The 26,119-nt window shown below is 36.1% G+C and overlaps 1 protein-coding gene across 4 annotated transcripts in view; it reads left to right on the top strand.

Annotated features, from left to right (window-relative positions):
• The window catches only part of DIAPH2 (diaphanous related formin 2), a 1,008,160-nt gene that overhangs the window by 517,394 nt on the left and 464,647 nt on the right, over window positions 1-26,119 (top strand). For all 4 annotated transcript variants that reach the window (XM_004377544.2, XM_023732386.1, XM_023732385.1 and 1 more), the window contains one exon: window positions 19,453-19,582. In XM_004377544.2, the coding sequence (XP_004377601.1) occupies window positions 19,453-19,582 (130 nt within the window). The remainder of the gene's footprint in view (window positions 1-19,452; window positions 19,583-26,119) is intronic.

Here is a 26,119-nt window from a genome sequence, read left to right as displayed (position 1 = left end):
GAGGCAAAAGCCAGAACGTCCACTTATATTCAGTTGTAGGACGCATGCCCAAGAAAACTCATTTTCAACTGATTGGCTACTCACAGCAGATCCCATTATGGGGGGTGATCACATGTAAACACTGAGAATCATGGCCCAGAAAGTTGACACACAATCCTAACCATCACACCTAGCGATCTGCTTCCGTAGAGATTACAGCCAAGAAAACCCTATGGGGCAGTTCTCCTCTTTCACATGAGGTAACTAGGAGTTGGAATCGACTTGACGGCACACAACAACAACAAAGGTGTCTTTAAAATTGCTTTTCACAATGTGCCTACCTACTTTCTATGTACAATTTTATTTTTTAAATTTTTGATAAAATTTATCAGCACTTGTTAAAAAATATATATAATTAAACTACTGTATGACCCTTCCTGATTGACTAATTGGGACCAAAAAATTAAATAATACTTTCTTTTCGCTAGAGGATATGATGAGATTTTCCAGATAAATAAAAATGAAGAAGTCAATATTCAGTGCTCAGTATGAGAAATTACTCTAGGACTCAAGCAATCTAATATGAGAAAATATAAGCTCTTACAGTCTGATTGGTTTCAGAGAAAAGGGCTCAGTCTTAAAATTAAAGCAAGTAGCTAGGTAGTTATTTTATAACACAGAATATTTTACCTGAAAACTTGTGCTGCAGGAAGTGAAAAGGTATCATAAGGTATATTTGAAGATTTTGGGAGAGATGCGGATACTTGATTTCAGGGATCTTTCATTAATCACAGTCTGACGTTTCAGATCCCTTAATGTTTCTAAACTTCAGCTTTTCTGAAGTGTAAGAGAAAGGCCAGGATACTCATTGACTTCTTAAAGCATCTCCTTAGAATTTTTGTTTGTTGCATTGTTACCATTTTAGATGATTAAAAGGGACTTGAACTTACCCTATAATATTTTTAAGTAGCTTTATTGAGGTATAATTTACATGTTATAAAATTTACCCCTTTTAGGTTTTATTAATTTTGGTAGGAGCCCAGGTGGGACAGTGGTTAAGAACTCAGGTGCAACACACTACAGGGGAAGTCAGCACAAATGGACTAATCCAAAGCTAAGAAGTTTCCAGTCAAACAGTTTAATGGACAGAGTAGCAGGGGTAGGGGTCTGGGGACCATGCTTTCAGGGGCTTCTAGGTTAATTGGCATAACAAAGCTTATTAAGAAAAAGTTCTGCATCCTACTTTGGTGAGTGGCGTCTGAGGTCTGAAAAGCTTGCAAGTGGCCATCTACGATGCATCAATTTGTCCCAACCACCTGGAGTAAAGGAGACTGAAGAACGCCAAAGGCACGAGGAAAATATCAGCCCAAGAGACAGAAAGGGCCACATAAACCAGAGACTTCATCAGCCTGAGACCAGAAGAACTAGATGGTGCCCAGCTACCACCAATGACTGCCCTGAAAGGGAACACAACAGAGAGTCCCTGTCGGAGCAGCAGAAAGGTGGGGTGCAGAACTCAAATTCTAGTAAGAAGATCAGACTTAATGATCTTACTGAGACTGGCGGAACCCTGGAAAGCATGGCCCCTGGATTCTCTATCAGCCCAGAACTAAAACAACTTCCGAGGCCAGCTCTTCGGACAGGGATTGGACTGGGTTGTGGGACATAAAGTGATTCTTGTGAGGAGTGTGCCTCTTTGCTCAAGTAGATACAAGAGACTAAATGGGCAGCTTCTGTCCGGAGGTGAGATTGTAAGGCAGAGATGGTTAAGAGTTGATTGAATGAACATGGCGAATCGGGTGGAAAGGAGGAGTGTGCTGTCACAGTATGGGGAGAGCAATTAGAGTCACATAACTATGTATAAGTTTTTGTATTGGAAAAAAAATATTTAAAAAAAGTACCTGGTACACAGTAACCACCACATACATATTATTTGTTGTTGTTAAAAAGAGGAAAAAAAAAAAGAAACTCAGCTGTTATCCAAAAGGTCAGCTGTTCAATTCCAACCGCTGCTCTTTGGAAACCTGATGGGGCAGTTCTACTCTGTCCTAGTAGGATAACTGTGAGTTGGAATTAACTTGACGGCAAGAGTTTTTTTTTGTTGTTGTTTTGTTTTAATACAGTGTGTAACTTCCACCACAATGCATATAGAACAGTTCCACCACAATGCATATAGAACTGTTCCAACAACCTACATCATGTCCTCTTGCCGTTTTCCAGTTGATCCCCTCTCCCAGCTCCAGACAACTACTGATCTGCTTTGTATCACTGTACTTTTTCCTTTATCTAGAATTTCCTATGAATGAATAGATATGAATGATAGACATGTAGACTTTTGTATTTGACTTTTTTCACTTAGCGTAATGTAGCATGTATCACTAATTCATTCATTTTTATTGCTGAATAGTATTCCACTGTATGGATATACATTTCTTTTATCCAGTCACAAGTTGATGGATAATTGGGGTTATTTCCACTTTTTGGCTATTAAAAACAGTGCTGCTATCAACATTCATGTACCGGTTTTCTTTACCTGGACAAATACTTTGGTGTGGAAATGCTGGGAATGGAAAGTATATATCTTAATTTTATAAGATATTGTTTTCCAAAGTGGCTACACAGTGGCTATTTTGCCTTCAGATCTGTGATGTGTGAGCGTTCTAGTTGCTCAACATTCTTGCTAACTCTTGGTATTGTCAGCCTTTTTACCTTTAGCCATTCCAGTGGGTGTGTAGTAGATATGTTTTATCTTTTAAAAGATAATTATATTTATTTATTACTTGGAGTGAAAAAAAATTAAATTAATTTTTAAATTACATTTTAAATGTGGAAGAAGATACTTGTAAGAATACATGTAACAAAGGTTTACCATGTGAATGTGTTTGTATATGTGAATGCCCTTTGTTTTTCATAAAATAAAGAAAAATTGAAGCTACAAACAACACCCAAGGGCAGAATACATGAAGAAGCCTGTCACATGATGGGAAGTATAGATGGCCAATGAGCATATTTTCAGCTTAATCAATAGAATTCAATTCAGATAAACCATAATACGATATCATTTCATACCCACCAGATAGGGAAAAATTAAAAATTCTGATATCAAGTGTGGACAAGAATATGGAATAAAGGAAATTACTGGTAGTAGTATAACTCATTATATCAGTTTTAGAGAACAATTCGCCACTATTTCGAAAAGTTGAAGATACAGTACCCAGAAATTCCACTTCTAGTATATACTCTAGATAAACTCTTACATAAGGACTCCAGCAACATGGGTAAGAATGTTCACAGCAACATTATCTACAATAAATTAAGCTGCCAAGTGTAAAACTCTCAAATTTCCTGACTTTTATACAGTTGATCTCATCTCTTCCCTTTTGGGTGGAAATACCGTTTTAATAGCAAAATCAAGAATGGAACGATCAAGCCTACATAAAGAATTAAGACAGCTTTCCACTCCAAATTACATTTGGCTGAATTAGTGTCAGCCCTGGTCATGTAGTGCTCAGGAAAGCATTTTTGGTGACAGATTTAGAAATAAAGCCAGGAAAGCATGTATTAAACCTGTCTGGTAGTAGCTATAGAGCTAATGTCTTTATGGTAATTGCAATCCTTAAAAATATAGTATCTTTCTCAATGTTATTGCAGTGTGTGGTGGTGTTGAAGAAAGCAATAATTTGTAAACAACCCTTGGCAGAGAGCACAGAACTTAATTTTGTTTAAATAAAGGAGACTAACATTATAATTCATGTGCTGTATCAAGACTGGCAAGCAGTAGTAGCTGTTTTGATATATGCACTGGAGCATTCATGATTGCTTAAATATTAACTGTTCCATGAATATACAAATATAAGAGACAAAAGAAGTGATGATTAGGGAGAATTTTTAGTAAAAGAAATAAAGTAGAATTATCTGATCGTATTAGTAGTTTAGATGGTTTTATTCCAAAGACTCAGCCAGATTCCTTCACTGCATTTCAATATCTCATTTCTTTTTCAAGGACAATCCAATATAAATGTGAATTGTGTAGTGTTGCTATGCATTAGAACTGTTTCCTTGACACAGAGGGATTAGGTAATTCTGTTTTTTCTGAGTACAGGACCTGTTGACAAGTTTGCTGAGCTTCATGTGGGCATTTGTGCAAAGACCAGAAAAGGGGGCATCTGAAAAAGCTTCCTTCAGATAGAAATAGTCTATAAACATGGTGTTTTATCTCACATATACACTATAAAGATTGGCCTGCTTAAATATTTCCTGAATGTTTTTCTTAGTAATAAATAACCCACACAGCTTTACCACTTCATTTTTAAAATATTCTTTATATGCCATACTAAAATCATTTTTTGTTTCTGATAAATATACATTCTACAGCAATTAGTGCAAGAAAATCTGGTGCTGCTTTGCATATTTTTGCTTCTTCTGGAAGAGAACCATTCTCCTGCAGCTGGCTGGGTATTTGCTCATTTATGCATTCTGATACTTCTCTGTGCCACTCTGCAAGTGATGTGTAAGATTGCTTTAGGCAGGGGCATAAGGTCTCTTGCTTTATTCCTGTAAAACGTATTTTAATGCATGAACCTAGCCACATTCTCACTTTTGGCCTTCCACCCCGACTGAGTATGCTGACAAAGGAAACGCAATATCAGAATATGCCCGTGTCATGGACAGGGTTGATGTGTCCTTCGTTTGCTCTCTTTTTCTTTTCATATATCTCTGTGATATGATCTCTGCAGGTTTATATGAGTAAACTCTTTTTGGCATAGGGGTCAAGGCATTAGTCTCCTTAGAGCTGATACAAATTATGGCTTCAAACTGGTTTGTTCTGGTTCGAATCCCTGCTGAGAATTTGTGTTTCCCCTCCAGATATACTGAATCAGAATCTACATTTTAACTAGTTCCCTAGGTAATTCTTATGTATAATAAATTTTGAGAACCACTGCTCTACTAGTGGTTCTCAGAATTGATCCCTAACTAGCAGCATTAGCATCACCTGGGAACTTGTTGGAAATGCAAATTCTCAGCAGCGGTTCGAATCAGAAGGAACAGGTTTAAAGCCCTGATACAAATTAACCTTGAAATTAAGACTGTTGAAATACATTCGAAATGCAAGAGACTTTTATTGACAGCACTGAAACCTGATGGGCAACTTAAAATATGGTATCCTAATACAAAATTTCTAAATAAATATCTACCAAACTAATTATGTTTACTGACAAGAAGTAAATTTTCACCTTGAGTTAGAATTGGAAGGCATGAATGATCTGCGAGTTTGTCTAATCCATCACTCTAATAATACGTAGTAGACAAGACACACTACAGCATCATTTAAGTGTATTTTCAATACAGTTTTAGGTGAAAGATGAGGGACAGTTTAGAAGACTTATGAACAATGTGTCTGGAATCTGCGCAGCATGAAGCATGCTGTTTGGCTCATCTCTTGGATAAGTAGATGTTAAATTATGATATAAATCAGTCTCATTTCTTAACAAATTAATCAAGAACATTCAGAGCTGCTGTGTCCTTCAGATGCCACAAATAGCTAGACAATTCCTCTCTAGTTTTAAATTGATGCTAAGTTTTGAAAACACGGTGACATTTCCCCCTGTTGTATGTTAAAAGTAATTGTGACAAGACCTAGCCAACAGGCAAACTGTGGACAATTGCCAAGCCCCATCTCACTTGGAAGTAGCCTTCAAAGTAGGCCCGTGATCCTCAAATTTTAGCATGCATCAGAATCACTTGGAGATGACTGGTTTTTTTTTTCTCCTCAATCTGTTAAAACACAGATTTCCAGACCCCACCCTCAGTTACTGATTTAGTAGATTTGGAGCGAGGCCTGAAAATTTGCATTTCAAGTTCCCAGGTGATAGTAATACTGGTGGTCCAGGCACCACCTTTTGAGAACCAGTGAAGTAGTCAATGCCCATGGATTCTTCTCTCTCATGATTTTTCATTCTTATTACCTATTCCCTGATGCCTAAGTATGTTGAACTTACTCAGAACAAATAATTATAACTTTTGATACTAACATCACCTTTTCTCATTTGCTAGCTCTGTTGCCCCCTCTAACTACTATCCTGTTATTATTTATTTTGAATAAATTGGGTTTACACGTTACTTCCACTTTCTGGCTATCCATTCCTTTTAATTTCCTTCAATTGGGCCTATATTGAAACAATACTTGAAGGTCATTTATCACTCCCCAATCGTCAAATCAGTCCTAATTATCTTTGTTCTCTCTGTAGCATTTACCATTTATTCATTCAGCAGACATTTAATGAAAAAAAAAATGATATAGTCCTGGTTTTTAAGAAGTTCACAATCTGGTGGATAAAACAGTGTAAACAAAAATATAGGTTGGAATAAGTGCTATAAGCAGGGTATATATAAATCACTATGGTAAAACAAAAACAGAATTTGTGAATTCTGTTATTTGGGAAAGGCTCATGATTAGTTACCATCACTGACCCTGAACCATTCTTCCTTCCCCACATACCTTCATCATCCATGATATGAAATTCAGTCCAGTAAGTATACTGAATACCCAGTATGTATAAGTTACCATGCTATGTTCTGGGACCAGCAATTGCTAGCTGTGTGACCTAGTTCAAGATATTTAAGCACACTAAGCCTATTTGCTTATCTGTAAAATGGCCATAATAATAACTAATTCTGAATTGTTTTGAGGATTTAAGAAAATGTGATACATATAAAGCATTTATCAGTGTCTGGCCCATAGCCACATGTATAGTAGATGGGTAACAAATGTTGGTTCTCCTCCCTCTCAAGGAGAAATAGGGCACTACCATGTGGTATAGGTAGTCATGATAGAATACTGCAAGACCAACGAGTTATTCATTGTAAATATCTTTTTCTGAACACCATAAACAGTGACTATACACGCAGACATCACCAGATGGAATAATCAGGAATCAAATCAACTACATCCGTCGAAAGGGATGATGGAAAAGCTCAATATCATCAGTACAAAACCAAGGCCAGGGGCCGACAGTGGAACATATCATCAATTGCTCATATGCAAGTTCAAGTTGAAGCTTAAGAAAATTAGAACAAGTCCATGAGAGCCAAAGTACAACCTTGAGTATATCCCACCTGAATTTAAAGACCACGTCAAGGATAGATTTGACACATTGAACACTAATGACTGAATACCACATGAGTTATGGAATGACATCAAAGACATACATGAAGAAAACGAGGTCATTAAAAAGATAGGAAAGATACACGGTGCCTGGCCACCACCAATGACTGCTCTGACTGGTTACACAACAGAGTCCCTGACAAACAAGGAGAAAAGTGGGGTGCAGAACTCAAATTCTAGTAAAAAGACCAGACTTAATAGTCTGTTTGAGACTGGAGGGACCCTGGAAGACATGGCGCCTGGAATCTCTGTTAGCCCAAAACTAAAACCATTCCCAAAACCAACTCTTCAGACAAAGATTAGAATGGAATATAAGATATAAAATGATTCTCGTGAAGAGTATGCTTCTTAGCTCAAGTAGATACATGAGTCTAAATGCAGAGGTCCTGTCTGGAGGATAGATGAGAAGGCAGAAACGGAGAGGAACTGGTTGAATGGATATGGGAAATCCAGGGTGGAAAGGAGGAGTGTGCTGTCACAGTACGGTGAGTGTAAATAGTGTCACATAGCAGTACGTGTATAAAGTTTTGTAGGAGAAACTAACTTGAACTGTAAAGTTTCATTTAAAGCACAATTTTAAAAAAAGGGAGAGAACTGAGCAGAGAAGATGGTGACCTCATACGTCCAAGAAAGAAGTGCCAGGAGTGCAGTGCATGCTTTGGACCTGGGGTCCTTGTGCTGAAAAACTCGTGGACCAGGGGAAGATGGATGACAAGGACCTTCCCCTAGAGCTGAAAGAGAGAGAAAGCCTTCCCCTAGAGCTGGCACCATGAATTTGGACTTCTAGTCTCCTAAACTGTGAGAGAATGAAATTCTGTTCATTAAAGCCAAAAAAAAATAGGAAAGAAAGAAAAGACCAAAATGGATGTCAGAAGACTCTGAAACTTTCTGTTTAACATCGAGTAGCTGAAGCAAACGGAAGAAACAATCATATAAAAGAGCTGAACAAATTTCAAAGGGCGACTTGAGAAGACAAAGTATTATAATAACGTGCAAAGACTTGGAGTTAGAAAACCGAAAGGGAAGAACATGCTCAGCATTTCTCAAGCTGAAAGAAATGAAGGAAAGAAACCCTCAAGTCACAATATTGAAGGATTCTACGGGGAAAATATTAAATGACACAGGAAGCATCCAAAGAAGATGGAAGGAATACATATGATCAGGAACCAGTGCTACTGAAGGCAGAGGTCCAAGCTGTACTGAAGGCATTGGTGGAAAAAAAAAAAAAGGCTCCAGGAATTGACGGAATACCAGTTGAGATGTTTCAACAAATGGATGCAGTGCTGGAAGTGTCCATTCGTCTATGCCAAGAAATTTGGAAGACAGCTACTTGGTCAACCAACTGGAAGAGATCCATATTTATGCCTATTCCAAAGAAAGATTATCCAACCGAATTCAGAAATTATCGAACAACATCATTAATATCACATGCAAGTAAAATTTTACTGAAGATCTTTCAAAAGCAGCTACAGCAACACATCAACAGGAAACTGCCAGAAATTCAAGCTGGATTCAGAAGAGGACGTGGACCCAGCGACATCTTTGTTGATGTTAGATGGATCCTGGCTGAAAGCAGAGGGTACCAGAAAAATGTTTGTCTGTGTTTTATTGACCATGCAAAGGCATTTGACTGTGTTAATCATAATAAATTGTGGGTAACATTGCAAAGAATGGGAATTCTGGAACACTTAATTGTGCTCATTAGCAACCTTTACGTAGATCAAGAGGCAGTCATTTGAAGAGAACTAGGGGAGACTGGGTGGTTTAAAGTCAGGAAAGGTGTGCATCAAGGTTGTATCCTTTCACCTTACTTATTCAGTTTGTATGCTGAACAAATAGTCCAAGAAGCCGGAATATATGAAGAATAATGGGGCATCAGGTTTGGGGGAAGTCTTATAAACAACCTGTGTTATGCAGTTGAGACAATCTTGCTTCTAAAAAGTGAAGAGGACTTGAAGCACTTACTGATAAAGATCAAAGAATCCAGGAGTATAGTCTTCAGTACGGCTTGCACCTCAACATAAAACAAAAATCCTCAGAACTGGACCAATAAGCAACATCATGATAAGCGGAGAAAAGATTGAAGCTTTAAAGGATTTCATTTTACTTGGATCCACAATCAACACCCATGAAAGCAGCAATCAAGAAATCAAAGGATGTATTGTATTGGGCAAATCTATTGCAAAAGACCTCTTTAAAGTGTTAAAAAGCAAATATGTCACCTTGAAGACTAAGGTGCGCCTGACCAAGGCATCGTGTTTTCAATCACCTCATAGTCATGTGAAAGCTGGACAATGAATAAAGCAGACCGAAGAAGAATTGACACCTTTGAGTTATGGTAAATGGTAAAGATTATTGAATATACCATGGAGTGCTAAAAGAACGAACAAATCTGTTTTGGAAGATGTACAGCGAGAATGCTCCTTAGATGCAAGAATGGTGAAACATCTCAAATACTTTAGGCATGTTATTAGGAGGGATCAATCCCTGGAAAAGGACATCATGCTTGATAAAGTAGAGTCAGCAAAAAAGAGGAAGACCCTCAGCACGAGGGATTGAGACAGTGGCTGCAACAATGGGCTCAAATATAGCAACGACCGTGAGGATGGCACAGGCCTGGGCAGTGTTTCATTCTGTTGCACATAGGGTTGCTATGAGTTGGAACTGATTCGATGGCACCTGACAACAACAACAATCTGGTATAGTTAGAAGGGAATTAGGTGGAACCGAAGAAGCAAATGGGTGGAAATCTTCCATGTATTGATTTATGCATTCAACAAATATTTACTGACTGTTATGTGAAAGCCATTGTTTTAGGTGCTGTGGATATAAGAGTTAAGGAAGCAGATACACACACACAATCTCTGTACTCACAGAGCTGACCTTCTAGTAGAGACAGATGATAAATAGAGTATATATTATATTTGAGATGATTACTATGGAAAAAAGTAAGAAGTATTGGTAGAGTTGATTGCATTTTAAGTAAAGTGGCTAGGGAAGAGCATAATGAGAAGGTGACTTTTGAGTATAGGTCTGAAAGAAGTGAAATAGCTAGCCATGTGGGTAAATATAAGTGAAATGTTCCAGGCTGAGACAGCACATGTAAAGGCTCTGAGTCAGGCACTTGCCTGGTGAATCCAAGGAGCAGCATGGTGTCCAGCATGGCTGGAGCAGAGTGAGGTAATAGCTAGAAATAAGATCCTAGTGGTAACAGAGGGATAGATCATAGGGGGACTTTTATGTATGACTTTATCTGGGTGAGATGGGAAGCTAAGGTAGGCCTTCTTCACTTCTAATCTGGTTGATGATCATGGTAATGACAATCTGTTTCCCTATTTAGTTTTCCAAATAAGTCCATGAGGTAGTAAGTACTTTTCTAATGCTTATTTTATAGATGAAAAAACTGAGTGTATTTAAGTAACTTGCCCAATGGTATACAAGTAGTAGGCTTTTGTCTGAATGCCATTTGTGCTCAATAACTGTTCTTATTAGGAATTTGTACTTTAATGTATGAGTTATAGAGAACCATTTATTTTATTCTTAAAGGAAAGGATTAATAGGATCATATCTACCTTTAAGAATCATAGGTAAAATCATGTGGGATAAAATGGAGCAGAGAGAGTGGATTGACCATGACCATCTTCTCGTAGAGTATTTCCGTCGTAGCTAACACTTGTGTTTTAACATGAAGTCATCTCTTTCCTAAAGACAGCTCATTCTAGAGTTGTTTCCCTTGTTCCAGAAAAAGGAAGCAATAACTGTAGAATGAGCTGTCTTTAGAAAAGAGATGACAGCATGATACAACCCTTCTTTTAATCATCAGAACTTAAAACTTTTGGAGTCTTTGTTTTTTTTTGTGTTCCCTCATCTCAGTATTTCCATGCAGTGACTATATCTTGTTTTTCTTCACAAAGTCTCTTGAATTTGTCTCTTTCTACATGCACCTTTTTCTATATCCACCTTAGTTGTCATTTTAACTATTTTTGTCGTTGACATTTTCCTCCAAATTATTTTCCTATATCCAGTCTCTTCTCCCTATAATTTTGTGTTTTTTGCTAAATTCTGAACTCCTTTAGGGAAGGTAACATGCATCGTTTACTTATCTCTTATCTCTAGTGTCCTAGCTCACAGTGGATCATTGAACTTTCTTTCACATTCATATTTATTCTGCTCATAACCTGCTCCCCCCTTAAAAATTTATGGTACTCCGTTTCTTGAGGAGGCAAATTAAAACATTATTCTGGCATTTAATGCCCAACTAAGACTCATCAAATAAGGTGTCCTGGAAGAGCCTGAGCTTTGTAGCCAGCCTCTCTGCATTCAAATTTAGGCTCAGCCACTTACCAGCTCTATGGCCTTACTTAACCTCTGTGAGTCTCACTTTCCACATATATAAATTAAGGACTGTTGTTTCTCATGCTTATGATAAAGAGTAAAGGTGAAAATATATGTAAATTTCATGGTACAGGACCCAGCACATGCTCATGAGAGGACGGTCCTAAAATGGACAGTGCCTCTGCTGGGTTTTTTAGACATCATACAAGCAGTCCCTGGATTAAGAACAGGTTCCTTTCCTAAGTCTGTCTTTAAGTCGAATTTGTATGTAAGTTGGACAGTTTGGTAAGGTTCATATCTAATATTAGTCAAATGTTTGTCTTAGGATATAGTATATGGTTTACTTTTCTATGCATAAAAAAAACACTTCCAGATACACTAAAACATCTTCAACATAATAATACAGTAATAATAATGATAATATTTTGATGTGCCTTGCAAAGTAGCACCTGTTTGTTATTTCGAACCATTGTCTGTACCTCGAATTTTTATTACAATAGGCTTTATGGGCATTGGTTTGTAGCTACAGGTTGTATGTACAGGGACTGCTTGCTTTGTGTTTTCACAAATGGTCTCTTCCTATACTGCGGTGGTGACTGAGTTGCCCTCTTCTGTTTTTGATTCATTAACCTGCCAGCCGCTTTCCTATTCCAAGGGATCACCAAATGGTTGCTTAACGTTGAGAGGAATTTCCAGTGACAAAACACAAGGCAGCCGAGGATTATTGCTTGAACTATATATGCAAATTAGGCAAATAGCTTCTAGAATTTAAGGAATAAAATGTACCTCTACTCCACTCCTTACCCCAAAAGGCACCCCCTCCCAAAAAAGGTACAATACTAATTAACGTTGCTTCTGTCTACTGGTACTTTCCAAAGCTGTTCTAGAACCATGGCCTTTTTCCCAATCAAAATGTTTTAAATCTGTTTGTCTCTTTCTTCTTCTTTTCTCCTATCATTCTCATTATTTTCTTTTTCTGAAAGAAATTATGTGAGCTGATATCTGAGTGATTACAAACCTGCCCTTTGGAGGTATAAAAATCTTTTAATAACCAAACCTCCAAAGAGAGGTAGAAAGAAATTAAGTGAGCATCAGAAAAATTGGATATATCAGCATTTAGTTAAAAAAGAAATGAGAGATGAGCTCTTTAACAATTTAGCCTCTCTTTCCTTTCACTAATTTCAATAATGTCCCTGAATCAACTGCCAGTTTCACCAAAGGAGTGTGAGAACATCTTATATGTATTTAGTAACATTTACTGTGCTTCTAACATTTGACTTGAGGTAATTCTTGGCAAACACAAATATAAAATGATGCAGCACAAGTACATTCTTGTTTGTACTTCAGGAGCTGAAAGAGACTGTAATTTATAGGAGACTGTGAGTTGTATTGGAGTTACATTTAAACTCTTTATATCGGTGGTTCACAAACTTTTCCACACATTGGAATTACCTGGGGTTATTTCAAAAATACTGATGCTTCTCTTCAACTCCTAGACATTGTGATTAAATTGGTAGGGGTTGTGACCTGGGCATTGCGCATCAGAATTTGAAAAGCTAACCAGGTGATATCTTCTGTGTAGCAAAGTTTGGGAACCACCACTACTTTCGATATCTATGTATCTATCTATATGGAGTCCCTGGGTGGTGCAAATAGTTAATGTGCTAGGCTGCTAACCGAAAGGTCGGAAGTTGGAGTCCAAACTAAGGTGCCTTGGAAGAAAGACCTGGCAATCTTCTTCCCAAAAATTAGCCACTGAAAACCCTATGGTGCACAGTTCTACTCTAACACACATAGGATTGCCATGAGTCAGAATCAACTCCATGACAGCTAGTTTGGTTTTTGATTGTACATCTAAAAACTAAAACTGTTTGCCATCAAATCTATTCCAACTCATAGCGACCCTATAGGACAGAGTAGAACTGCTCCGTAAGTTTTCCAAAGCTGTAATCTTTATAGAATCAGACTGCACATCTTTCTCCTGCAGAATGGCTGCTGGGTTCAAACTGCCTGCCTTTCGGTTAGCAGCCAGGAGCTAAACCACTGTGCCACCCAAACTCCTTTTCATTATTTGTCTATACTTCCATGTATCTATATATCATTGTACATCTATCTACACTTACATACACAAGCATATTTGAAGAGAAGTATTTCTCTATAGCCCACATAATTGGGAGTTTATATGGAGAAAAATCTTCATTCAGAAGTATTTATTGGCAGCCTAGTATATTCCAGCATTTTTCTAGGTACTGTATATGGAGCCGTGGTGGTGCAGTGGTTAAGCATTTGGCAACTAACCAAAAGGTCAGCAGTTTGAATCCACCAGCTACTCCTTGGAAACCTTAAGGGGCAGTTATATTGTGTGCTATAGGGTCACTATGTGTCGCAATTGACACGACCAACAGGTTTATTTATTTATTTTTTTGGTGGATAGCATATGTATATAGATACATACCAAAAAAAAAATCCATTGCATCGGACACCCTTTTAGCTTAGTGGTGAAGTCACTCCCGAGTTTCTTTGTTCAGCTGGGGATTGGACAGCCCCATGAAACAAAACGGGACCAATGAGGTACAGCAGTCCAGGGACAAGGACTAGAAGGCAGGAGGGGACAGGAAAAGTGGTGATAGGGAACCCAAGGTAGAGAAGGGACAGTGTCGACATGTCGTGGGGTTGTTAACCATTGTCATAGGGCAATATGTGTACTAAGTGTTTAATGAGAAACTATTTGTTCTGCAAACTTTCATCTAAGGTACAAAAAGTAATAATTATCTATGTGAGATCAAATTGACAACAGCAGCTCAAAAGGTTTGATGGGAAACCTAGGGGACAGTGAGTTGAAGATAATGGTGATGGAACTATTTGGAAAAGGATAGTGAGAAAAACAGCACAACTGGAAGAATGTAATTGATGTCACTGAATTGTACATGTAGAAACTTTTGAAATGGTGTTAACTTTGGCTATGTATATTTTCACCACAAAAAAAGGTCCTCCAAAGTAGAGAAGGGAGAGGTTTAACATGCCATGGGGTTGTTAACCAATTTCATAAAACAATATGTGTACTGACTGTTTAATGGGAAGCTGCTCTGTAAACCTTGATCTAAAGTACAATAAAAAAAAGTTAAAAAAAAAAGGTCCTCCAAGGTCAAGAAGGGAGAGTATTGACAGTGTCGTGGGAAATGTTATAAAACAGTATGTGTACTGTTTAATGAGAAACTATTTGTTCTGTTAACCTTCATCTAAAGTACAATAAAAAAGAAAAATCCATTGCCCTCGAGCCGACGCTGATGCATAGTCACCCTATAGGACAGAGTAGAACTACCCCATAGGGTTTCCAGGGCTGTAAATCTTTACAGAGGCAGACTGCCACATATTTCTCCTGTGGAGCCCCTGGTGGGTCTGAACCACTGACCTTTTGGTTAGCAGCCGAGCATTTAACCACTGTGCCACCAGGGCTCCCATATGTATACCTTGAATGAGCTCATAGTGAGTGGAAGAAATTACTGTATTGAAATGTTTACAGTGAAGGGACATTGAAAGAGGAGCTATTGATTGCTGCTAATGACAGAGAAGTCTTCAGTAATGAGGAGGTAGTTGAATAGTCTTGAAATATAGGTAGGTATTCATGTGGCAGATTGAAAAAAATGGAGGGAGAAGGAGGAGGATTCTAGACAGAAAAACGTAAGCAAAAGCACAGTGATATGATATTGCATAGTATGCCCAAGCAATTGTAATTAGACTGACGAAAAGGGTATGCATCAGAAAGCAGCAGGAGGCAGGTTAGAAAGGTAGGCAAGGACCAGCTCACAAAGGGCCTTGTATACAAAACCTGAAAGTTTGTATGCTTTTCCAGTAGATGGCAGGAGCCTTTGAATTAGAAACTTTGAATAGATTCTAACGATCATGAAGAAAATCAGAAGTTTGAAAAATAAAGTTTGTGTGGAGAGGTTAAAATAACTGGAATTGTTTAGGTTAGAGAACAGGACGGATGAGAAAGGAATTTTCACTCTGTGAGAAGTTGTTATACAGAGCATAAACCAAAAACAAACAAACAAACAAACCCGTTGACATCGAGTTGATTCTGACTCAGAGCGACCCTATAGGACAGAGTAGAACTGCCCCATAGGGTTTCCAAGGGGCGCCTAGTGGGTTTGAACTGCCAACCTTTAGGTTATCAGCCGTAACTCTTAACCACTACACCATCAGGGCAAAGTAGCAGAGCATAGTGACCAGTTATTTTCAGTTCCACTGAGAACAGAGCAAGAAGAAATGTGCTTAAATCTCAGCAGAAGGGGAAATTACCTACACAAGGGATCCTTCACAGAAAGATTGAATGTGACTGATGTAGATAATTTAAATGTTGTTGTCTGATATGCTCTGACTATGTGCTGAGTTCTGTGCACTGAAACAGCCTGATTTCAAATACATGGCCAAGACTGCAGATTTTCAGGCTTGAATGAAAATGTTTGGAATTAAAAACATCTTATGTATCAATTAGTTATTCAGCTGTTTTGCTATCTATGTGACTAAAGTTTTAGAAATGTACTTAAAATGTCAAATGTATGAGTAGAACTGCCCCATAGGGTTTCCAAGGAGGAGCTGGTAGAGTCGATCTGCCGACCTTTTTGCTATCAGCTGATCTCTTAACCACTGCACCACTTGGGCTCCTTCATAATATAGCATTTATATTTATTAAACTAAAAGAGAAGTGATCAGAATTAGCTATATAAGTAAACATTGTTCTATTAAAGGTATTTTATATTCATGTACCATTTCAGAAAGTTATTAAAGATTAGGTAGATACAATTAATAGAAATTCAGGTATTAATCTTTATGTGTATCATTAATTGGTCAGATGATGGTTACAATTAAAATTTCTGTATGGTTTATTAACTGATGATACTTAGGCAATCTGTGCAGATATTTAAATATTTGATGTTAATGTAAAATTAACATGATTTCACGTTAAGCAGATATAAAATAGAAATCAATTTTATTTCTTAATAAGTGAACCCTAATACTTTGGAAGTGATTTTGTATATACTCAAATTATATTACTTTTGTTCTACCCCAAGGGATGTATATATTCCACTAGTCAGAGCAAAATAGGGCCTGAAAAAGAGAAAATGACTGTTGTATGAATTGGGTAGAAGTGGTAAAAGAAACTGAAGACATGTTAACACAAAGCATATAAATTTTAATAAATGAAAGTTATTTCATCTTATATTATAATAGTATATATTTATTTTAAAATGATTGGTCTGAATGTCATACCAAAAAAACCAAATCAAGTCAGTTGTCATGGAGTCGATTCTGACGCATGACAACCCCATGTGTGTTAGAAGACAACTGTGCTTCATAGGGTTTTCAGTGGCTGATTTTTTGGAAGTAGATCGCCAGGCATTTCTTCCAAGGCACCTCTTGGTAGACTCAAACCTCCAAACTTTCAGTTAGCTGACGAGTAGTTAACCATTGTGCCACCCAGGGATGCTCTAAGGGTCATACACATATAGAAACAACCATGTATTTTCTCACAATTTCCTACCAGTTTGAAATACTAAAATAACTCTGTGTGTGATGTTTTTAAAAAAATAATTATTGCAATACAGATTTAGCAATTTGTCTCCCAGACCAACTAAGATATTTCTCAGCTTGACAAAACAGGCCCTTTCCCACGTTTGCCCAAGCTTTAAAGGGAATATTAAGATTCTGAGAAGCACATGAATACTCTGTCTACAACCCTTCTGATTTCAACAAAGATACTTAGATATTTACCTGAAGTGTTGTTTTCTTTATCCTTTTTAAATGTAACCATTCTACTACATTTCTGAACAGAAATTAAATTTTCAATGGACCTGATTTTAAATAAATATTTATTAATAAATAAAAACAACTATTTCTGTAAACTAAACACTCATAAGTATGCATGCCAAAAGCTGAATAGTTTTTTAATGCCAAACAATATACCTTCGTTAAAGAAAAAAAGCATAAAATGACATGAGCACAATGCTGTTTTCCTGTTTTTGTATTTTCCTTTCCAGTGTTGATATGTGTGTACAATTTTTATTTTAACAAATCATAATATACTTGTGCAATTTGTTCTAAAAAACACAGGTTTTTGCTGTTGTTTTGTGTTGGTTTTTTTTTTTTTTGTATTTGTCTCTGTAGAAGTCATAAAATAGAGATCATTTTCCTTTCCTTTAGGTATACCTTTTATTTTCCCTAAGCACCAAATATTTTTAGGATTTTTAGTCAGTTTGTAAGAAAAATGAAAATGTTAATTGCCTTATTATTTGGAATGTCCAGCATACTCTGAAAACAGTGTACTTTCTCAACATATATTATAGCACAGTAACCCGAAGTAAAGACTTCACTTTAGGAAAGTCAACCCCCCAATGATTCCTCTACAGCTGCATTCCTTACTTAAGACAAACTGGCCTTGAGATTTAGATTGCTTTTTGTTCTTATAGTTTGTCCTTGAATGTTGTCATTTCAACCTTGTACTTAAAAGTGTTTGGGGGATCAGCATGATAATGTAAGATTTTAAATATTTTATTATGTAGGATAAGGCAATCTGAGAAATTCTAAAATAAATAAGTGTGACAGCTTGAACTGTCAAAGGAGCCCTGGTGGGACAGTGGTTAAGAGCTCCACTGCTAACCAAAAGATTGGCGGTTTGAACCCACCAGCTGGGAGAAAGATACAGCAGTCTGTTCCAGAAATATAACAACCTTGGAAACCCTATGGTGCACTTCTACTCTGTCCTATAGTGTCGCTATGAGTCAGAATCAACTCGACAGCAACGGGTTTGCTTTGGGTTTTTGAACTATCTGCATCATGCCTTCAGTGGCTGTTTCTTTTGAACCTTTAAAACTAATATTTCTTTTATTTTGTTCATATGATTGGAACTGAAATAGTTGTTAAAAAGCTGTAATACAAAACAGATTCAGTATGGGCGTGATTTATTAAATGCTGTTTGTTTGTTTGTTTTTCTTATTCACTAAAACAATAAGGATTAAATTACTGTGCAATTACCTAAATATCCTCTGCAGCCTTTTCATAAGGCTGTTTGTGAAGAATACTCATTTGTTCTAAACCGACTAATCCTTAAAGCTGAAAACTCCAAATCAGTTTGAACATCAGTGGACAAACCCATCATCTAAGGATTATAGAATTAAAACATCTAATAGATTGAGAAAACCTGATACTTTATGCCATGCTTACGCTTTGTTTTTAAGTAAATCCTTGATTTCATTTTTAACCTAGTCTAGTGTGAGAGTTATAGTAAGGAAAACACTAGATTCTCAGCACAGATTTTTGTTTTTTGGTCCTCTAAAGATTTTTATTATTCTAACTGTGGCATCTCTTTTCTAGAGTATCTGAAAAGAAAAAATATAATATGTAAGAAGACAACTAAAAATTTTATTACCATCGAGATTGTGTGGTCAGATTCTCCTTATAAATCAGGATTTAAAAAATCTTATTCTTTTCTGATGGCCATGAGTGTAGAAATTAGGGTAAAATGTGCTTACTCTTTTATATTAATTTGCATCAGTGTTGGCTAGAAGTAAATATAGCTTCAGAAATGAATACAGAGTTCAAGAACATATTTTTTATAGTAAAACAGAGGATAGAATACTGATTACATAAGGACACATTAACTTGGACTATTCTATTAATAGTTAAATGAATGCTCTTCTGTCATAAAAAGAATTGTTAATTTTGTCATACTGTTTCCGATTTTTTTTTGATAAAAAATTTAATTTGTCGTGTTTATTGCTGATTATTCTCTCATTTTAAAATCCCAAGCACTGTTATTAGATCCCATTAAAAACCTACCGCAAACTTTAAAAAAATTTTAAATCAGTTACAATGTGTTGAATTTGTTCATTCATTTGTTAGTTTCACCTGTTAAAGAAAAAAAGTCTGATTTTCGATTACTAAGAAATACTGGGCTTTTTGTTTCCTTCCAGATTAGAGATACTAAATCATCAGATCAAAAAACAACCCTTTTGCATTTTCTTGCTGAAATTTGTGAGGAAAAATACCCGGATATCCTGAAATTTCCTGAAGAACTGGAGCATGTAGAAAGTGCAAGCAAAGGTAATTGATTTGTAATTGTTTTCAGGCTCTTTCTTGCCTAAGTATTGTATTTGAAATGGTTGAATTAAGGAACCTGTAAACATTATTAATTGCAAAAGTATTTTTCTGGTTGTTACTGATACAAGAAAAGCAAGAGAATAGTTTCTATTAACTTATATTTGACAGTATGGTGCGTTTTAATTCCCTGCTTGACTCACTTTATATGTGTCATAGTTATTTTTTTAACACTACTAGGTTATTGAAGGTTTTATATCTCTGATCAGATAATGTAAACCCTGATGGCATTGTGGTTAAGAGCTATGGCTGCTACCTAAAAGGTCAGCAGTTCAAATCCACCAGGTTCTCCTTAGAAACTCTATGCGGCAGTTCTACACTGTCCCTTAGGGTAGCTATGAGTCGGAATCCACTAGATGGCAACGGGTTTTTTTTATTTTTTTTTATTTTTTTTTATTTTTAGATCAGATAATATGTTGTTTCGTTTATTTGATGAATGCTTAAGTATTTATTGTTTGCAAAGGAACCATACTGTGGGGCTTTTGGTGATACCAAAATGATTATGAGACAGTTCTTGCTTGAATGTGTTTAAAATCTAGAAGGTGAGGAAACACATATATACACATACTTTATAAAACAAGGATGAAGGCGGGAAGTGCTAGAAGAAAAGATAATGTGCTGTAGTTCAGACGAGGCAGAAATTTGCTTTTTCTGTATAGGTAAGAGAAACCTTCCTGAAGAGGCTGGAAGTGTGAAACTTGAGGATATGATTTTTACAGACAGGGAAAAAGAGGCAGGATTTCCAGAGGAAAAATAGCATGAGCAAAACACAGAGGCAGAATATTTTAGGACAGGTGATGGGACTAGTTGACTATAAGGCTGGAGCAGTAAGGTGGACTCTCAGAGACACTTCAGTATCATGCTAAGGAGTCTGGTCTTGATGGAATAGATAGCCAGGCATCACTGAAGGGAGAGAAAGGGCAGGATTTGGCACCTTAAGGAAGAGGAGAATGGGGTATAAACAGGTCTCCAAAGTTTTAACTTGGGGTAATTAGCTTTGTCAGGAAGTTAGCAAGTCTTGCCTACTCATGTAAGAGGTTGGAAAATGAAAGGAAGGGAGAATCAAGGAAACATTTTCTGAAGGTGAGATTATATATGTATGTGGAGAAGTACCTTTTTCCTTCTACATAATAATAGCTTGCCATAAATCATATGTATGAAATTGCATTGAAGTAATACCATTTCCCTATAACTCTGAGGACTTTAATAAGTACTCAAAAGCATATATATTTCCCAAGTTTATTTACAATCCATATAAACCTGTTAATGTCCTTTGAAGGAAAGAAAAAGTGTTTCTATAAAACCCAGAATATTGTTTTTGTAACGTGGTGCAATGGTTATCTCTGCTGGTCTCGTATTTTCACCCAAACCCTCAAAATATTTCAGTTTCATCCAATTTGTCTTGTTTTGTGTTCCAAGGACCAGAAAAAGACTAGGAGATAAACTATGACTACACAGTACAATTTATTGTCTTTTCTCTTTTTTTAAGAAAACTTTTAGAATATGATAGGAGATTATGCTCAGTATAACTGTAATAGCAGCTTTCTGGCAATTGCTTTTCTAAAGATCGTCTATATCTTGACACTTTTATTTTAAAATACACCTTTGTGATTAGAGGCGTAATTATTAACATGTAACTAATGGCGACATTTAGAAAATTTGTGCTGTAATTTGAAACGTGAAATGTTATAGGACCAATTCTGAAATTAGGGTCATTTCAGTGCTATTAGTACTTTTTTTATTGTCCTGAACCAGAATTTTTTTTAACTTTTATGCTTGTTCAATATGTAGATCCAATTTCAAAAAGATTTGGAAGAATATGTTCAAATAAACTCTTCTGTCAATTTTACAGTGAGAGTTTTAAATCTTGTATGGAGGATACTTTAAATGACCATATGTTGTTAAATATATAATTTTTTAGTAAAAATTGTTTGGAATGACTGCAATGAAGTATGCAATTAAGCTTATATCAGCTTTGATTTTTTTTAAGTCAAAATACCTGTACACACTCATACAGGTAATAGACATTAAAACACATCGTACACTTTTAGCCACCATAGCTACTGATGAAGGTAGACTGTGCAACTCAGCCTTTTAACTTAGATATTTTGAAGTTCAGCTTTACTACTTGCAAGCTGCATAACATTGAGCTAGTAACTGAAATGTCCAAGTTTTTGTTTCTTGATCTTTAAAATGGGAATGAGAGTAACACTAAAATTAAATGAGTTAGCATCCATAAAGCATCCAGTAAAATGCTTGGCACATAGTAAGTAAGTAGCTGCCACTATCACCAGTACCACAGCAGTTGTTGTCGAGTCAGCTCACCCTGGATGGTGTAAACGGTTATGTGCTCAGCTGCTAACTGAATGGTTAGCAGTTAGAGTCTACCCAGAGGCACCTCGGAAGAAAGGCCTGGCAGTCTACTTCCAAAAATCAGCCATTGAAAACCCTATAGAGCACAGGTCTACTCTGACACACGTGAGGTTGCTGCTACTGTACAACTATCTTTACTATAATTATAGTAATAATTGATATACTACATATACTACTGTTAATATCATAGTTTTTACTGTTCTTAGAAGGAAGTTATCATAAGGACACCACAGAGTTCCTGCAGTCTCAGCTATGAATATATTATCTTCAGTTCTGTTTGTTTGTTTTCTATATCTGGACTTTTGGGAAACCCTTTCATATTTTTCTTTTACAATATCACTAACTTCTTTCTCCCTATCCATCTCAAAAGCAAAGTCCCTCTGTTATATTTTTATTATCTCTGCTTTTGAGTATTCTTTCTGCCAGTGCATTCAAAAGCCTGTTGCCAAAAATTCCCTTCCTGTATCACTGTCTGGGCCGCAGAAATCCCTATTCTCAAGTTATTTTGGCTGCCATATTTTTATGCAAATTAATAGTGCCTTCTATGTTTGTTTGCCAACTGCACCCTCCCCCCACCCAAGGTATTTTATAGCAACATGTAAAAAACAACTTGGCATAGTGGCAATTATGAAAATATCTCCCTGGGGGAGGGTGTGGTTGGCAAACAGAGAAGGCACATGTTAATTCCATAAAAATACGATAGTTCTTTTTCTTTTCCTATAAAATTCAGACTTAGAGTTCTCAGCTCAAAAAAGTTCTTAAGCACATTCCACCTGCTTGCAATCCCTCTTTCATTTCCTCCTAGTTCTCATTGCACTGTGCCCAGACATATTTTCTCTTGAGCCGTTTTTATTCCTTTCTAATACTCCTGTCTGTGTGTAAGATTTAGTGCTGTATCTCATGTCTGAAGTCTCACCTGTCTTGTCCTCTAAGATAACTACCTATCATTTGTCAAATCACTTCAGAATCCATTTTTTTTAAATGTTTTGTTACTATATCCTTAGGAGAAATACTTTTCAATTTAGTTTGAAGGGAGAAATAAAACATGGTGAAAGGTCAAGCCAATTACCTCTTATTTATAGTTGAACACTTTCTATTGGTTATTTGAATCTAACTTGTTTTATTAGGTGAATATACATTTCAGTCCTGTTTGAATTCCATTCTGCCCCTCCGTTACTGTGTTTAGCATGTATATTCACAGTCAACCAGTGAATATAAAAATAGGTCAACATTATATAATTCATTTTATTGGATGATGTACTGTCTCTTGTGAAATGATCGCCTTCTCTTCAAAAATAAACAAAAAGTACCTTTCTTTTTTAAATTGGAGGGCTATAGGTAAGATGAAACTAAATTCAGTTTATAATTAGACTGAATTATAGAACTTACATTTAAAGAACAATTGCATGACTACCAATACCTTTTTCTATGTTTTTGTGTTGTTAGAACCTAAGTACCTACTTTGATAGAGTAAGGGTCTTTTCTGTCTGGTATAGCAAATAAATTTATTTTAGCTCATTAGTAAAGTCACAGGCATCACAATTACTGACAAACATAAAGAAAAAACAACCTTATGGAAAAATTTATTTTATAATTACTTTTATTCCTTTTATTTAGAGCTCAGCTCCTAAAATCGTGTGCATCTTGGCAGATGCGAAGCTATGGTATAAACTTAGCACGTATTCCTAGAGCTTTATAACTCAAAGATATTGCGGGAAAACACATCATTTTTACATTAAAACAGATACATATTATGGAGTAGAATGCAAAATTCCCATGAATTTTTAAAATAAAATAGATGTCTTCAAAGAAATTTCATAGTTTCAGCAGATCCCTAGGGGCGTGCGTTCAGTCTTCTCTTCCATTAGGAGTGCTTTGGTGGGAAAAGTTGATGAAGCATTGCCTAAAGAATTATAGAATGTTTTTCTTTTTTTGGAGGATGGGATTGGTTTATTATTTTAGTTCGTTAGGTAGATAGTTATTGCAGGGAGAAGTGGAGGCAAGCAGACAGGGTGAGGGAGGAGATTGCATAACTTTCTTCTGAACAGATATATGCTCATAGTACTTATGTAGTTCAGAATTAAATAGTACAGTGTAATTTTATTGCCAGTAAAATTATAAAGTAATATTACCCTGGTAATTTTATTCTATGTGAAATTGTAAATCTCCAGGTCCTCTCATTCATGTCTGACATGACAGTGAGTCTCAAAAGAGAACAGTGGTTTCTATAGAGACTCGGAATGCCTTTAAAACATTGAAAATACTCTTGATAACCCCAATTACTTCCTCTCCCATGATTAATTTGAAAACCACACACACATTGTATAAAGCATTGCTGGTTTACTAGACATGTTTGATAGATACTTATCCTGCCCCCCCCCTCCACCCGTGGCTAACACTTTAATACTCAGCTTTGAGGATTTTTACAGTTTGATTTAAAACTTCTAGTGTTTTATAGGTCGGTTGCTGGGATTAAATGAAAAGGATTAGTAAAGTTTAATTAAAACCATTTCATCGAATAGGGAAAAAATGGTATTAATGTATTTGAAGGCACTATTAATCCTAAAATATTTCATAAATCTGAAATGAGTTTCCCTTCAGGTAAATTAATGCCATCCTACAAGATAAAAGCTGGTTAAATTTTCTATAAACAGTGTTAATTTCTTATGAATTAAATAAATTATTATAAATTTTAGTGACTAAATTATACCTTTTGATAGCTGCCATATTCCCATGTCATAGTAGTAACCTGATTGGCTATTTATTTAGCCACTCTGACTTTTTAACAGGATTAGTTAAGGTGAAAGTTCAGATTAGAGGAGATACTTTAGGGAAAAAAAAACATCTATTAAATAAATAATTAAAGTGAAAGAATAGCAGAGTAAAAAATTTGGGAGGGGAAAGAAAACAGCATTTTCAGAAACTTCAGAGCCGGTGGAAGCTTTAGAGATCATCTAGTCCATGTTAAAAGGGACCCAAGATGGCTTTTAGTCCAAACTCATCATTTTACAGTTGCAGAAACTGAGGCCCAGAGTGATGAAGGAATTGCCTAAGATCACACAACTGTGTGGTAGAGTCAGTGTAGGTTTGAAGATGCTGTCTAGAGTGATTTTATTACATATATTTCAGCTACATTTTTACTTTCGTTGTGGTCTAAACTGTACAACAGTGATTCATGCTCACATATTGAAAAACATATAGAAAGTAAATGCTGATTTACTGGAAGTGTAAATGCTACTTCCTCAATGTAGTTGTCCACAATCTCTCTAGCCCCATTTTGGCAGAATTAACCTCTCCTTTCTCTGTGCCACAGTAGCACTTTAGTCTTATTAATAATATAGCACATACCACATTGCTTTTTTTCTATTTGTTTGCTTCTATCCGTACATATAGACTGAGTTCCTTGGTGTCAAGAACTATGTCCTCTTTGTCACATAGCCTCAATGCTAGCAGAGCATCTTAGACAGAAGTAAATGCTCAATAAATGTTTAGTAAATTGATTATTGAGTTATGGAAGAATATCCTACTGTTTTTAGAGCATTTAACCCAAGATGTTAGAAAATGTTAAACTGTAGGATCTCCTAACATATTTAAACTTTGAGCTTTAACCTAACTTTTTAGAGGCACAGAATTATAATGAACCAATGTAACAAAATGTCGGTGGAGTTGACCTTACATAAATGTTAGCGGTCTGAAAAAAACAGACTACACATGTACCACTACATTATTTTAATAAAAAACTTAAATTGTTTAGCTTCCTTTGGACTTTTTTATATATACTGTTTGAACTAACTTTAAAAAATAATTTTTACTGAGTGAGTTGCATTGCTATCATATCAACACCATAAATACCTTATAAAATTTAAAGGAATGTGATTAAGTTCTAGAGAATTCATTGCATATTTATCCAAATAAAAACTTTCCACTTTGTTATGCTTCTTTCTTCTTTACTGTCACAAGTCATCCCAATTTTTTTATAGAAAGTGAATTTCTTTAAAATAATAGAAACAATAAGAACTCCAAACTATGTACAGAAAATATATTTTTAATTTGAAATGTCGAAAGGACTTAGGAAAGAAAGTGTTTTCTTTGTGCTAGTCAGTAATCTAG

Source organism: Trichechus manatus, unplaced genomic scaffold, assembly GCF_000243295.1.
Source record: "Trichechus manatus latirostris isolate Lorelei unplaced genomic scaffold, TriManLat1.0 scaffold00051, whole genome shotgun sequence".
NCBI lineage: Eukaryota > Metazoa > Chordata > Mammalia > Sirenia > Trichechidae > Trichechus > Trichechus manatus.
The sequence above is the reverse complement of the archived record's forward strand: the minus strand, read 5'-3'. Positions and strand labels throughout refer to the sequence as shown.